General features: G+C 40.2%; 1 protein-coding gene and 1 pseudogene across 1 annotated transcript in view; both read left to right on the top strand.

The window, feature by feature from the left end:
* LOC102748372 (phospholipid-transporting ATPase ABCA3-like) overlaps window positions 1–1,990 on the top strand; it is a gene marked incomplete at its 5' end in the record, with an annotated part of 211,336 nt that extends 209,346 nt beyond the window's left edge. Inside the window, 2 exons of the mRNA XM_081818872.1 lie at window positions 1,404–1,477; window positions 1,850–1,990. Coding sequence (XP_081674998.1) covers window positions 1,404–1,477; window positions 1,850–1,990 — 215 coding nt within the window. The remainder of the gene's footprint in view (window positions 1–1,403; window positions 1,478–1,849) is intronic.
* A 9,798-nt stretch (window positions 1,991–11,788) lies between these two features.
* LOC145721566 (mitochondrial import receptor subunit TOM7 homolog pseudogene) lies at window positions 11,789–14,734 on the top strand (annotated as a pseudogene).
* Window positions 14,735–17,105: the final 2,371 nt, after the last annotated feature.

Here is a 17,105-nt window from a genome sequence, read left to right as displayed (position 1 = left end):
ACTTACATGGTATCATTTGTTCTCATGAGAACGGTATGGTTGTTGGCCCATTTTGAGATGAAAGAACTAGAGGGCTTACATTACTTGCCCATAGCCAGTAGGTAGCAGAGCAAGGACACAAATCAAGATCTGTCTGACTTCAAGATTCTTTTTTTTTTTTTTAAAGATTTTATTTATTTATTTGAGAGAGAGAATGAGATAGAGAGAGCATGAGAGTGGGGAGGGTCAGGGGGAGAAGCAGACTCCCCGCTGAGCAGGGACCCCGATGCGGAACTCGATCCTGGGACTCCAGGATCACGACCTGAGCCGAAGGCAGTCGCTTAACCGACTGAGCCACCCAGGCGCCCTCCCTTTCTAAATTCTTAATTAAATAATTAACTTACTTAGTTTTAATCTTTCCTCTTTTATAATATAAAGCATAAAGTTTCCTCTTAGATAGTTTTAGCTGCATTCCAAAAGTTTTTATGTTAGTATTTTCATCATTATTCACTTTCCTGCATGTGTGTCTAATTTTCTTACTTGAGTACATTTTACACACGATGTTACATTAATATTAGTTGTACAACATAGAGATTCAGCATCGCTGTTCCTTATGCTACGCTTACTACAAGCATAGGTACCATTGTCACATACAGTGTACATTTATGTTCCATACATATTACATAGTTTATGTTTGGTGTATTTCCCAATTTGAAAAGTTTTACATTTTACCTCATGGAGGATATTTAGGGACTTAACGACAAGATAAAATCAGTATTATTGATATGTACTTTTTAAAAAATATTTTAATTCCAATTAATTCCATTTGCAATTATCTTCAATTGTGTGATAATACATATAAGTGCATCCTATCAATTAGGAATGGCTACAGTATTACTACTGTATTTTCAGAAGCTGTAATATCCCATTTCCCTGGTGAATGCCTTCACATTTGTGTTTTATTATTACGATTTTTTTCTTTCCTTTAGGATGAAGACTGCCTAGTCATAAGAATAGTGTAGAGATCCTACCCTAAACACACACACACACACACCCATACACACACACCTGGAGAAAGAAACCACACCCAAATTTTATGAGCAGTTTCAGGACAATGGAACATTAGGATTCATATAAGTCAGGTTTCGCAAAGTAAGTGTATGAGCTTGCTGTGATTATCTGACCCTCTGTAATTTTTACAAACTATAGGTATTAAGACCATACTTCACGTGGAAGTAAATCTATTGAAATATTTAACAAAGTGACAATATACTAAAAGAGAATGGGCTTTGGGATTATGTTGTCTTTTGTATTAACATATATTCTCTCTTCCATTAGTATGAACAATTGGAATGGTATTTATTTGGGAATTTTGTAAAACTCTTATCACATACAGGGCCCTTTCTGTTACTTTCCTTTCTTAGGTAACATCATACACCAGGAGCATCAAGGGATTATTAGCTACTACATTCCCAAAAAGGAAATCTGCTGGGGAAAGGTGATTTTAGAAATCAGATTCTTCTAGCATTATGTGTAATAGAGGACTGATAGAAGGAGGCATTGAGATTCAAGCATATGGAATGGAAACCTGACATTGGCAGAGAAGAACCTTTGTTATTTTCCAAAGGCCCCTATAGTTTGAGACTTATGACCCTAAATTCTATTATTCCATACTATCAAGAGAATGAGGATGGGAAACTGCCTCCTCTCTATTTTCAACCATCTTTTCCTTCTACTTTCTAGCTTCCCCCTTCTGTGTCTTTTTGTCTCTAAGCATACGCCTGGCAGGAGTTGGGGAATGACTGGGTGGGGAAAAGGTCACTGGGGAAATTACAATGGTAATACCATCTTTTTTTTTTTTCTGTTAAAGGTGTTTAGTATTTTGGAGGAAGCTAAAGTGCTATTCAATCTAGAAGACTATTCTGTCAGTCAGATAACACTGGAGCAAGTCTTCCTGACCATTGCTAATATTGATAAAACAGAAAGTATTCAAGAAATAAAAGTGCTATGAGATTCAGTTCCAACCAGTGACCATTATGTCTTGTCTAGATTGCTTCCTACAATTAGATACACAGAGGGACTTCTCCCTCTGCCTCTGTATTTTTCTGTGTGTGTGCACATGTGTATATACAAATTGAACCCCCAAAGAAGAAAATTTGTAATCTTTGGAGATGAAGATAAGTGACCTGTTGTGAAGAACTGAACTGTAAAGGATCTGAGATTTTACCCTACTTGAAAGTTATCAAGTTGGCCCTACCACAGTTTCACGAGTACTGGCAGAAGACACTGGAATCCTGGGTCAAAGTCACAGGAATTTGTTACAGCAATAGCAGTAGTCAGAGATTATATTTGTGCCAGTCCTTTAATCCTAATTCTCACAAGGCAACACAAAGAGAGCCAGATAATTCCTGTACATTCAGTGGACTGTGTTACAGGAGAGAAACCCTGGGTTTATGGAACCCAAATCTTTTATAATGGGCCATAAATAAACCTGCTCTACCTTTGCTCTGGAAGGAAACATTCTCATTATACTAAAAATGCAGTAAATGTTTCCTTTGGTCCAGAGGGAGATATGATCGCTCTTCGAGGCTGTTTGCTCTACAATCAGCCTTGCAAAAATAGTCCAAAACAAAAAGGCAGTTAGTGCTTCTGTTTGCAAGTCATGCAAAAATGCAAGAGACCTATGATTAATAACTATTTTTTAAATGGTAATGTTAATCAAAACTCATCCCATCTGATGCTACAAAAAAAAAAAAGGCCTAGATGAGTTTTAACTATTTTCAAGGAATCTGTATTTTATAAATTTTTCCTGAAAATATAAAAACTACAAATTTTGTCAAACTCATTTTATGAGATCATATAACCTTGATACTAACAATCATATAAACAATCATATAAACTTGATACCAATACTGGGTAATCATAATTCAAGAAAACTATTTTCATTCTATGAACATAGATTTGGGCAGATAGCTTTCTAAATATTCTATACAACATAATCCTGGTATTTCATTTTATTACATGCCTGGGTTCTACTTTTTCTGGTATACTGTATCTTCCTATTTCTTGGTTATTGTCCTCTTTTTGCTAGAGTGAAACCACAAGTAACTTTCTAGGCAAGAGTGGGGAGTAAAGTTTCTGAGTAATTGCTTGGCTCAAAGTGTTTCTTTTTACTTCACACTGAAGGGATTGTCTGCCTACAGAATCCACTCTAAATAGTATATTATTCCACTGTCTCCTAACATCCGGGTTGCTGATTAGCATTCCTTTGTAGGTAAACAGTTTCCACTCCAAACATGAACACACCCAGCTCTCTCCTCCCCTCAAGACTTTTTCCTTTTATGCGTGGGGTTCATACATTTCATGAGGAGGAGTCTTGGTGTAAGACTTGTATTCATCCTGTTACCCAACCCAATTATTTAATAACTGCTCCCCTCTATCTTCCCCTGTTCTCTCCTGTATTTACTATTATTCAAATGTGAGATCTCCTACATTAGTAAGTTGTTTTCTCCCCTATTTTTTTCTTTTTTCTATATTCTTTTTTTTTTTTCTTTTTTCTATATTCTTAGATAGAGCCTCCATATTGTCTTCCAGCCCTTAATTGTTTCTTTTAAGCAATGGTATTTTTCATTTCAAAGTGTTCTTGCCCCACTAAGGGCTCCTTTTTAAAAAAGCATCCTCTGGCTTTAAGCACTTGCAGGCTTTTCTAATGTCTGAGGATTCTACACTTGGAGTCATCTGGGTACTGTACCCTACCTGACTGGCACAACTATTCTAGATACTTTTAAATTACATATATGTATGTATTTATATATATACAAATATGTATTTTTATATATATAATTAACATATATATCCCCCCCCCCATATTTTTAAGATCTCCAAATCACATGCGAACTCCAAGTCCTGGGCCTCTCCAGGACTCCACTGAGAAAATCTGCACCCAGATCTAGTGTATCCCCTCTTACTTGCATGGTGACAGTTGATTTCTCTTGTTTTCTTTTTTTTTTTTAATTTTATTTATTTATTTGACAGAGGGAGACACACTGAGAGAGGGAACACAAGCAGGGGGAGTGGGAGAGGGAGAAGCAGGCTTCCCACCCAGCAGGGAGCTCCATGTGGGGCTGATCCCAGGACCCTGGGACCATGACCTGAGCCTAAAGCAGACGCCTAACGACTGAGCCACCCAGGCGCCCCTGATTTCTCTTGTTTTCATTTGTCAACACACTTCCGTTGTGTTTACAACTTCAAATCTTTTATATTATTAATCCACTCATGACCCTTGCCTTTTTTCTCTTTTGTTAGAGGTTTATTTCCATTCCATTCATTTTAGGGAAGAGAAACACCATGTCCTCCGGCATCCAAAAACTAAAAATTTAAACTGAAGAAGAAAACACACACACACAAACGAATTCAATCTCCGAAGCATACGTAGGTAATACATTAATCAAGGATGGGTAGTGTTAACCGGTGTAAATGGATAAAGAGGGCATGGCGCAAGAGGGCCTCACAAGAAGAGGACCTGTTGCAGGATATAGAGAACAGGTAAGTAGAAAGGCGGACAAAAACGGTGGGAGACCGGGCGCCTGAGTGGCTCAGTTGGTTAAGCGACTGCCTTCGGCTCAGGTCATGATCCTGGAGTCCCTGGATCGAGTCCCGCATCGGGCTCCCTGCTGAGCAGGGAGTCTGCTTCTCCCTCTGACCCTCCCAACCCTCCCCCCTCTCATGTGCTCTCTCAAATAAATAAATAAAATCTTAAAAAAAAAAAAAAAAACGGTGGGAGACCAAGGGTGTAGGGTGCATGGGCAGGGATAGGGCTTGCTAAGGGAAAGCGGAAGGAGGTGGGGGTATGGAGGATAAAAGCTGAGAAGTCCGGAGGCACGGGCAGGGGCTGAGGGGGGCGGGGCGCACTGCGTGAAGCTGAAGGGGACGAGACGCCACCACCGCGGCCTGAAGAGGCGGGCCGCAAGCGGCGGAGGTTCAGGGGGTGGAATGCACACTGGGGCTGACGGAGCAGGGCGCACGCGCAGAGGGGCGAGGGAATGGGATACCCGCGCTGGGGCTGGGGAGCGGGGCGCACGCGCAGGGGGGCGAGGGAATGGGCTACCGGCGCTGGGGCTGGGGAGCGGGGCGCACGCGCAGGGGGGCGAGGGATTGGGATACCCGCGCTGGGGCTGAGGGAGCGGGGCGCACGCGCAGGGGCGTCACGGGGTACGTCTGAAGCCTGGCCAGTTGGGGAAACCGAGCCGTGAGCTCAGTTTTGAGAGTGGTCGGAGCCGAGGAGGGAGCGTGGTGTCTGGGGCGCTGCGGACAGAGAGAGCGTAGCGTGCCGCTCCGGCGTGGGAGTGGTGATGGCTGTGGGACCAAGGGAGGAGCGAGCGCCTCGCCCAGTTCTCGGGGTGAGGCCGCAGTGGGGGTCGCCGCCGCGGAGTTTTGGAGCTGTTGGGTGAGTGCCCGCAGGCTCCTTGCCCGTAGCTCCTTCCCACCTGTCCCTCCCGTCCTTTTCTCCTCGGGGCAGAGCCCTACCTTGCTGAAGGCCCGAAGGCCAAAGTGGTGTGCAAAAGTGTGCCCTAGCTTTGTAAAAGTTCTGGAAAATTTAGGTTGATTCCTGAAATGCCGAGGAAAATTAAAAAAGACTTTTTTCCCTTTACCCGGTACAGGACTAAGTCACTCCGTGTCATCTAATTTGATTTCTACTTGAAATTGTCCTGTGTATGTATTTTCAGTGTTAAAATATAGTGTGTGCGTGCAGTAACTACAAAATAAGTAAATTTATTTCTAAAAACTTGTATTTAAAACGGAATTTTAAAATGCTTTAAGACTTTAAGGAATCTGGCAGCCTTTAGTTTTTTCTAGTTTTTTTAGATGGTTTTTGAAAACCAACAGTTTTGACAAATGACATAATTTTGTGTTTGGGGACATAAAGTTTTAATAGTGTCTGAACAGAACATCTTCTTAAGTGTGAACTAGAGAATAAAACATCTATCTAAGAGACCTAATTGTCTTTGTACCTCTAGGACCTAGCATTGTGTCTGGCACATTGTAGACATTTAACAAATGTTTGCAGAATGGGGGAATGCTATTTTTAAATGGACAGACATGTTATATGAAGCCATTTAAACCCATTATGCCCACTATATGATCTTCACACATCTTTAGAACCTTTAGTAGACAGGCTTGCCTAGACGGTTATCTTTGAATACACCTGACCGAATCCCACCGGAAGAGCTTCTCTTTCATGAGATGGGCAGTGGGATTTCAGAATCTGTATTTTAACCAGCCAGGTGATTTTTATGCACAGCCAAATAAAGGATCCATCTGAAAGAAACGGATCTCAAGGATCTACCACCAGAATTGTACAACCAAGCTTCAAGAACTAGGCTAACTGTGAGGATTTTGTGCACTAAATCATGGCCATTCTTTCTCTCTGCATGTTAGCTTAATTTCCTCTACTATATTAGTCTTTACTCCCAGAGTGGGATGTTGCTGCTTCTGGCTTATAGACTCACCTCATTACATTTTACCATCAGAGAAAACTTGACCCCACTCAAATTAGAAAAGGACTAGAAGGATTCCGATTGATCTTACTGAGACTATGTATGCCAATCATTTTGACGCACAAAAAAAGATCTCAACTTCCATTTAGATCTCATGTCTAAAGTGAGAGAAGGGTGCCTGGGTGGCTCAGTTGGTTAAGCAACTGCCTTCGGCTCAGGTCATGATCCTGGAGTACCGGGATCAAGTTCCACATTGGGCTCCCTGCTCAGCTGGGGGTCTGCTTCTCCCTCTGACCCTCTTCCTTCTCGTGCTCTCTGTCTCTCATTCTCTCTCTCTCAAATAAATAAATAAAATCTTTTAAAAAAATTTTTAAAAAATAAAGTGAGAGAAGATCAGTTCTCCATGGGCCACCACATAAATAAATGTGGCATGGAGTGCCTTTTTTCTAATTTGCATGTGTCATATAAACCAGCAGAACCATAATTCCCTAATAATACTCATTAATATTGAGCACTTAAAATGTAAGCACTGTACTAAGCACTATATGAGTATAAACTCAGCTAATAACGAGTTAAATAGGTATTGTTGGATACCCATTTTACAGATGACAAAACAGAGGCAAAGATAGGCTATGTAACTTATCCACAATTACTCAGATTAAAAAAGTGGTGTACTGGGATTTAAACTCAATTTATCTGGCTTCAGAGCTAGTCTCTTCAATTCTTGTAGGGATTAATAACATACTGCTTCTCAAAAGAAAGGAATTGCTATTCCAATAAGGCTGTAGTTCTCAACCAGGTCCAGTTCTGTCCTGCGAAGATATTTGGCAATACCTAGAGACATTTTTGGTTGTCACAGCTGGGAATGTGGGTGCCACTGGCATCTAAAGGATAGATGCCAGGGATGCTGCTGAACATTCTGCAATATACATATAGCCCACCATAGCGAAGAATTATCTGGCCCAAATTCCAGTAGTGTCCAGATTGAGAAAACCAGTCATAAGGGAAAAAGGGCTTTGAGCTGACCAGCTACCTTTTTTTTTTTTTTAACATTCCAGATGTTGATCTTCATTATCCTGGTGTGTATTTGAATTTCCTGTGGAGTGTTCTAAAGTTACACCAGCTTTCACTGAAATTTTTACCCCTTTTTTCCCATCTCACTACTGAAGCAATTCTCAGGAGGGTCAGATGATGTGCAAGGTGGGGAGGATGTGGTATATTAAGATATACACATTTTCATCTGTAGGAGAATTTTAAATTAAAACAAAAGTAATTGATTCTTCCAACCTCCCTTCTACTTAAAACCAGTGTTCTGATGACACAGTTTGTCCATTAGTTTTCTGGCTTCCTTCTGCCTTCTTCCCAAGTTAGTTAAATAAGCATAGGTAACTTACAGCCACTCTTTTGTACAAACCAGCTTGATCCTCTACCTACTTACTCCTTCCCTTAGAGACCCCCAGCAACTATGAAGACAGAATGAAACTGTGTAAAAACTGGCACTCTTTTAAGAAGATGCCTGGATACTTCCCAAATTATGGTTCTCCAGCAACATAATTGGGTAGCTTTTTATTAGTTTCTAAGGTTATCTTTTGGTGTTTTTACTTTACTAGAGATTCATTAAATTAAGTCACCTTTTTTTAGAAACACAAATTTGGAAAGGTTAAGCCATTCATAAGTTAGTTCAGTCAGATCACTGTTATCCCAGCCCTTACGTGAAATTTAACTCCCTTGCCAGGAGAGAAGTTTGCTGGGGTTTTTTATCTGTTTTTGTAGATAGGTCATGGTGAAACATTAAAAAGTGGAGAGAGGTTAAAATATGCCTGGATGAAGAGCCAAGAAGGGGAATGAAAGAATAGGATTTTACACAGCCTGCATGCAGTACTCAGAGTCTTTCACTAAAAAATTAAGAGAAAGGTACAATATGGTGGTGTGTGGTATCAAAAAAAAAAAAAACACACCCCACATATTTGAAAAACTTTCCCAGGGAAAAATGATGATTGTCAAGAATAAAATATATTTTGGAAGACTATATCTAGCACAGGCTTTTATGTAACCATTGTATAATTGCACATATAATATTTTCAGGATATCGTTATATATGAAGGTGAAATAGTAGTAATGGAGAAGGTAGCATAAATGTAAGAAATCATTTTTAAAGAACAAGTGGCAAAACCTAGTAGCAGTCATGGGACACCTGAGTGGCTCAGTTGGTTAAGTGTCTGCCTTCGGCTCAGGTCATGATCCCAGGGTCCTGGGATCGAGTCCCCCATCGGGCTCCCTGCTCAGCGGGAAGCCTGCTTCTCCCTCTGCCTGCCGCTCCCCCTGCTTGTGCTCTCGCTCTCTCTCTCTGACAAATAAATAAATAAAATCTTAAAAAAAAAAAAAAAAACTAGTGGCAGTCTGTGGGGAATAAATGATTAAAGAACAGCCACATGGATCTGAACTTGAACCATTAACAGAGCTAAGGAAGTTAAGGAAAGTGAATTTGGAAAGATTTATCAGCAAAATCTTGTGCCTTTACAGCTTTTTCATGGCCCATGGTTTTGTTAGTGAGCCTCTAAATGTCAGTCCAACTATGTTGTTAAATGTCGAAACAAGAGCTACAGAGACCAGGGCTACCCTGGGGAATCCAGGCTACAGTGGTCACTGCAGCTATACAAGGTTCTACCCTTCCACCATCACCAGAACCAGTTTGAATGGTGGCTATAATCAAATCCTTACCTTAGCCAATCCAACAAAGTTTTATTGAGTAAACAGCCTCTTTGGGTACTTTTCTTGATGTTAGAGATACTGAGATTTAAAAAAAACAGATCCTCCCTGCCTAAAGTTTACAGTCTACTTCCCATAATTGAGAAAAAGCACAAATAGATACAAAAGATACCAACATTGCATAGCCCATAGCAGAAAAAATGATGTGGGAGTGTGTGTCAGAAAGGGGTTCATTCACTCATTTTTTTCAAAATATTGAGCACATACTCTCTGCCAGGTACTACTAAACACTGAACACGGAGTAAAGAACTCCACAGAAGAAGTGTCCCTTTCCTGGTTTACATTTTAGTAACAGAGGTAATAAACAAACAAGATACTTACAGATTGATAAATGCCGTAAAAGAAATAAGGTGATAAGAGGGAGTAACTAAGGTTAGGCCAGTCTTGGACTCTAAAGCAGACCCAAGTTTGAGGTGGTCCTACCATAGGCACTGCAAATGTACCATCCCTCAAAATATTTGCAGCTACTGTTGTAGAGGTAAATAGTCCCTAGTAACTAGTTTATAGGATTAACTAGGATTATAACTCAAGCCCATAGAATCACTGGAAATTTTCTAATTTCTCTTTAGTGCATACCCAGTTAATTTCCTGCAACATTTATGAAGATGGCCATTTCTTATGATGCTGCTTTTCAAAAGAATAGATCAGATTTTGTTGTACAGGTTTTATAAGAAAGATACCCAGAGGTATGAATATAAAAAGAGGGTTTGGTGGGGGTGGTTGTTTTCAGGCAGGAGAATTATTCAATAAACCGTGTGCCAGATATTTTTCTACTCTTGGAGATGGGGAATGAGAAACAATGACACAATGACCTTTTTAAACTATTTTTCTTTTTTTACATATATTCTATTATATATGAATATATATATAAATAATATATATTATCTATATTCTATGTATAAATATATATATCATCTATATTCTATATATATATTTATATATGCATGAAGTAATATGTGTATAAAAGAGTGATATAAAAATAGGAGTATGGGATTTCTGATATTTGATCCCAGGTAACATTTCGTTGAATATTCTATATTTCTCCTCTTTAGTCTTTACCAGTGGTGAATCGCCTCTTAAATAGAAGAATGGTAGTGGTGTTTAGGCATATTACACTTCTTCTTTGGAAGAATTTTGCTTTAAAAGTGAGTATATTCATCTGAAAAAATAAGGGGGGGAGCTAATACCCAATGAGTAAATATGTTATGGTAACTGATACTCTCTATTCCGGGATCATAGATTCAGAATGAGCATTTGGATCATCAAAAATCAATTACACACTAGAGTTAGGGAGCTGTTAGTATGTTCCTTAAGAAGGCGGATGATTGGCATATATATTTGGAAGTCCAGAAACCTACATTGGTTAAAGGTCAGAAGAGGAAGTAAGAATATCACTAATAAGAGGAAGTCGAGGCGAACATTTGATCACATGTGACAGGCATATGGGTTTCAGGAGGACACAAATACTGAATGAGAATGCAAACCAAAGAGAAGTCTAATGAGACAGGATCCAGCTTCCACAGAAATTGGAATAGCTGGGCAAAATGGGCTAGAGAACAGACACAACACACCAACACCAAGAAAGTTTGATAATTAACAACCTTCTGCCACAATAAAGTTGTTTCCAAATAGTTCCTTTTTGGTCAACAGAAAGCATCTTAGGGGGAAGAGCTGACTGGAGCAAAAGTGAACTACTGGGACCTTATCAAGATAAAAAGTTTCTGCACAGCAAAGGAAACAAGCAACAAAACCAAAAGCCAGCCTACAGAATGGGAGATGATGATACTTGCAAATGGCATATCTGATAAAGGGTTAGTATCCAAAATGTATAGAAAACTTATCAAACTCAACACCCAAAAAAACATAATCCAGTTAAGAAATGGGCAGAAGACATGAAAAGACACTTTTCCAAAGAAGACATCCAGATGGCTAATAGACACATGAAAAAGTGCTCAAGATCACTTATTGTCAGGGAAAACCGCAATGAGATACCACCTCACACGTGTCAGAATGGCTAAAATTAACAGCATAGGAAACAACAGATGTTGGTGAGGATGTGGGGAAAGGGGAACCCCCTTGCACTGTTGGTGGGCGTTGAACTGGTGCAGCCACTTTGGAAAACAGTATGGAGATTCCTCAAAAAGCTAAAAATAGAACTACCTTATGATCCAGCAATTGCACTACTAGGTATTTACACAAAGGATACAAAAATACAGATTCGAAAGGGTACATGCACCCTGAAGTTTATAGCAGCATTATCAACAATAGCCAAACTATGGAGAGAGTCCTAATGTCCATCAACTGATGAATGGATAAAGAAAATGTGGCATATCATATATATACAATGGACTCTCAGCCATCAAAAAGAATGAAGTCTTCCCATTTGCAACAACATGGATGGAACTAGAGTGTATTATGCTAAGCAAAATAAGTCAGTCAGAGAAAGACAAATACCATATGATTTCCCTCATATGTGGAATTTAAAAAACAAAACAGATGAAGATATAGTAAAGGTCGGGGAGAGAGAGGGAGCAAACCATGAGACTTCTAACAATAGAGAACAAACAGGGTTGATGGAGGGAGGTGGGAGGGGGACGGGCTAAATTGGTGATGGGTATTAAGGAGGGCACTTGTGATGAGCACTGCATTTTATATGTAAGTGATGAATCACTAAATTCTACTCCTGAAACCAATATTACACTATATGTTTACTAACTAGAATTTAAGTAAAAATTGAAAGAAAAAAAAAAACAGAAAACAAAAAGAATGAAGAAAAACGAACAGAGCTTCAGAGACCTGTAAGATACCATTCAGCACACCAACACACATGTAATGGGAGTTCCAGGAAAAGAGAGAAAGAAAAGGACAGAACAAATATTCAAAGAAATAATGGGTTAAAACTTTACAAATTTGATGAAAAACAATCTCTATATTCAAGAGGCTCATTATAGGTTAAGTATGGAGAACTTCAGGTAGGACTGCCTTGCCAGTGCAGCCTCTTCCTCAACCATTCTTATTTGAAGGAAAGCTTGTTCCAAGCAAGGAGAATGTTTCTCAGCAAGAGAGGCCCTGGTTGTCCATTCAAACCAGATTCGCATCTATGAGACCTACCCCAACCTGACCAGTCCCTCTATAACCGTCACCCATAGCTCTGAGATCTTCTGCAAGCCCACCAGGTTGGTCTTAGGGTCAATGAATATTCAACTCACAGGATTATCATAAGCCATGCTTGGTACCAGTCTACTCAGTAGGACAGGAAATGGCAGCAGGGCAGCACCAGGTGCTGCTCTTGTGCGAGTCCCTGCAGCAGCTCAGATGCAAGAGGACAAAACCCACATCGCATAGGTGTGGGAACCTCCCTGGCTTAGAAGCTCCATGGGAGCAATTCCAAAGGCAGAGCTTCCAGAGTCCCCACAAGAGGCCCAATTATAAGTGATGAGGATCACTGCCCTCAAGAAAGCCCAAAGTCTAGTTTCTTTGTCAGGTGTTTATAGTTCTCCTTGCCCGGGTATAATTTGTCCATCAGGGATCATTTTTACCATAAGCAGTATTGCCTAGTAACACGGGTTATGTTTTTATCTGGTTGCCAGGAGAACATAAAAAGAGTCAACCAAAGGTCAAATTCTCACGCAGAATGGAAAAAAAATGTAACACACTAAGATGCTTCCAGGACTCATTTACTTGTTTGTCAACAATAGAGACACATGAGATTGCTTGTCTACATTTTAAATACATATACACATACGTGTGTGTAAGTGTTGGGGACAAGGTTAGGGGACATTTCACTGTATTTATATGCATCTCCGAATCTTGGGTGTAGGTAGGAATTACCATAATTTATAACCTTCTCTCTTCCTTGCTTCCTTTCCTCCTTAAACCCTTCCCTATGTAGTGATGGCACCAAGCATAAGCTAAGTACAGTTATTGCCCTGTTAGGAGGGCCTGACATCATCTTCCTCGATAAGCCATCTTCTGGCATGGATCCTGTGGCCCAACACTTCCTCTGGGACACAGTCTCATGGACCCATGAGTCTGGCAAGATCATTGTCATAATCACCCATAGGTGTGACTTGTATCTTGATTGAGGGATGGGGAAGAGGGGAGTTACACTTGGTGCCATGGGCATGTGATTGTGTCCAAGAACATAAGTTAGTAATGACCTTGCCAGGGCCTGTTAATATCCCTGGAAGAATTACAGTCTGTGATTCCTGCCAGAAGAAATACCCTACAGTTCTTAGATGAACTCTTTGGAACACTCTATCCAAAAAATAAAGAAGTAGAAAGAGATTGGAGCTCTTACTGCAGGTTTAAGCATCTGCCTCTTGGTTTCTGTTTTTATTTTGACTATAAGAGAATGTAGTCAATAGAGGTCCCCCAAATCTTACATGGGTCCTAAATACCAGTCTTACCAAGAACTTGCCTGATTCTTTGAGGGTTCTAGCCTTCACCATGCCATGGTGAGCCTCTCCAGCTCTACCTCCCTCTGGTTCCTTATTTTCCCAGGATGGAAGAATGTGAGGCTCTGTGTTCAAGACTGGCCATTATAGTAAATGGGAAGTTCAAGTGCCTTGGCAATCCAGGCAAGGATCCAAAGAATAAGTGTGGAAGTGCATACATTCTACAGGCCAAAATCAAGATGGATAAGCAGGCAAAAGAGGTGCAAAAGCTGAAGATACTCATTGAAACAACCTTTCCAGGTACTAAAGGTTAAGCATGACCCTCTCAATTAAGCTTCTCTTGAGCCCTAGTGTTCCCAAACTTTTCACCCCATTGATGTAGACATTAAGAGTTAGTAAGTAAGGCCCTCAGCCCCTCTTTGTCATTATGCGATTACCGTGCTTTCTTCTCCCTGTGATTCTAACTACATTCTACAAGATAATTCTTCCCAGCTATGAAATAATTACTCTTGTACCAATTATCAGTTCCAATCGTAAATATTGGCTACCTTAGTCAAGGTATGATCAAGAAACACCAACTAGGCCACAATGGTGACGCTGAGCCACGAGGCCAAGCAGAAGCTGCAGCAGCTCCTTGAGGGTGGCCAGTTTGCCATCTGCGGGGGCTTTCTTCCTCTCGTGATTTACCTGGGATTCAAGGGTGGGGTTGCAGATCCTGGAATGCCTGGACCAACTGTTTTGAGCTAACGGGAATAAAGGTTATCTGGATTTGGAAGCAATCAATGGACAGGAACAACATGGAAGGTGTGCACTCTGGCTGGGATAGAGATGGGACATCGTGCAGATGTTCACCAGTTGAATGGCACAGGGCTCCTCTCAGATGAATCTGTGGCAGAATGGGACCTCAACTGACTTATTTATCATAGACTATATCAAAATACATGTTTTTAACAATGTTAAAAAAAAAAGAAATGCTAACTAGCACTAACAGCTCTCCTCATTTTTCAGGTAGAATTTGTGTGAGGGACATAACTATACATACAGCCAACAGATAAATGTTTGCACAGTGCAGATGTCCCCTCTATGTAAATGGTAGGCCATTGTTAGAGATAACCAGCCTATATATACCCATGCCTTTGTCTTCTCTCTGTGGTTAATCATATCCCCATGGTTTGCACAGTGCCTAGCACACAGTAGGTATTCAATGAACTTCTGCTGAAAGCCAAGAGTGTGACATAATCAGATTTGCATTTAGAAAGACCAATTCAACTTCAGAATTTAGACTAGTGATATGTTTTTGTTATCTATTCCCATACTTGTCCTACCATAGTGTTTTTTCTTTTCTTACTCTATGTAATTGCTGGTCTAATTGGCTGTCTTTCTCACTTGTAAATTCCATTATGGCAAGGGCCATATCCTGGAGTAGAAACAAAATTGGAGCCTGACCCAGTATGGCAGTATGTTAGGGCTTGGCCAATCAAATTAGGTCAAAAGGGGGATGAAAAAAATGAAGTTCAGATGTCTGCCTCCTATCTGGCTTTCCTGGGATGAAATTCAGAGACTTCAAAATTTAAAAAAAAAAAATCCTCCACCCTCCAAAAATTTTTCATTTTAATTGTGATGGAATTGTCAGGATCCTAGTGCCCTAACTCCTTGCCGAGAGGATTATTTTCCTCCACAAGTAATATAAAAGGGCGGATCTTTAGCCTAGCCTAGGTTGTTACAAAAAGAGTGAGCCCAGCTGGGCATTTGTGGGCTGGCCAAAAGAAAAAGCTTCACTCTGCAACTTTTCTTTTTTCTTCCCATTTTGCGCAAACGTTTCTTACTGAAGCCTCCTACCTGTCCGTTCATGCTTTCTGCCTCGATGCTGGGCTCAAGCCTTGTTTCCCTCTTCTGCCTACAGTATCAGACAAAAACCAGTTTGCCCAGTGAGCACTTTTTAAGCTAAATTACATCATTAGCATAGTTCTGCAAATTAGATGGCCATGCACTTAAGCAGTATCCATGCCTACCTGAGATAGACTAGTATAGAGCACACTATTTTTTCCCGTTTTTTTTCTATAACAATACAAGGAGTTAAAATTACAGTATTTAATGTTTTAAGGTTGTCTTCCCCCTTAAATTGTTTAGCTATAGAACAATGTAGACATGGTTTAGGTATAGGCCAATATGCTTAGCCATGTGACCTACATCAAAGTGGTATAGAAATTTAGGAGATAGAGAAAGAAATGGGAGCTAAAGCAGTCATGGAGGGCTTCACCAAGGTAGTGGGACTTCAGGTAGGTATTTAGAACGAGTGCCTTTTCCAGGTGACCAGTTTAATTTTCATTTAGAGACATTATTTTGAGATACTATTATTTGCTAGGCACTATGCTAGGTGCTAAGGCTATAAAGATAAATAAAATGGGGTCCCTGACTTCATGGAGTTTACAGCCTAATGGGTAAGGCAGACCCATAAACAGGAAAAAAAATTAAAATATTAATTTATAATACTTCATATTTACTCCATTTCAATAGAACAATTATATTTCTTTCTGTTCTTTAAATTCTAATCTTAATGCCCACTTTGGAATCATTCTCCACTCTCTTTCACTGTTCGTAACCACTCCCGCTCTATATCAGAGTAAAACCATTTCTCTTTGACTAGCTCTAAAATCTTCCGGCAAATGAGAATCCCATCTGTGCCTTCACACTTTCACACTTAGGGTCAAAAACTTTCAAAATAGCTTCCTTCTGCCTTCAGTCCCTTCTTTCTGCTGCTTGAACATTCTCTATCCTCATCCTTAACCCCTGTCTTCCAAAAGGAAAGCCTCTTTTGCCATTTTGTTCCTTGTTTTATTCTGCTTTCTGAGGGTATTATATAAAATCCAAATTTGAATCAAATAGTAAAGATCGACCACTCTCTCGGGCTGCTTCTCTATTTAAAGGGACCAAGTGTTTTTGATTAAATATTTTAAAAATACAACTAATCAAGGGGCGCCTGGGTGACTCAGTTGGTTAGGCCTCCAACTCTTGATTTTGGTTCAGGTCTTGATCTTAGGGTTGCGGGATCAAGCCCTGCATCGGGCTCTGTGCTCAGCGCTCAGCGGGGAGTCTGCTTGAGATTCTCTCTCCCTCTCCCTCTCCCCCTCCCCCCTGCACACGCGCTCGTCGCCTGTGTGTGCGCGAATGCGCACGCTCCCAAATAAATATTTTAAAAATACAACTAATCAAAAAATAACATTTAGATCAACATAAAGTGGTTTCTCACCTCATCCTTATGAATCGAAAATATGAGCTCTGTCCATATTTTCAGTGTGAGGTGAATTCCTGAATTTTTTTTTCAAGATTGCTCCTTCTAGAATGCAAGGATCCCAGTGATTTTTTAAGTTCAATTAATTAACAATATAGTGTATTATTAGTTTTAGAGGTAGAGTTCAGTGATTCATCAGTTGCATACAACACCCAGTGCTCATTCCATCAC

This window comes from Leptonychotes weddellii, chromosome 5, assembly GCF_054177405.1.
Source record: "Leptonychotes weddellii isolate Sample4059 chromosome 5, ASM5417740v2, whole genome shotgun sequence".
NCBI lineage: Eukaryota > Metazoa > Chordata > Mammalia > Carnivora > Phocidae > Leptonychotes > Leptonychotes weddellii.
This window is presented reverse-complemented; position numbering and strand designations above follow the sequence as displayed.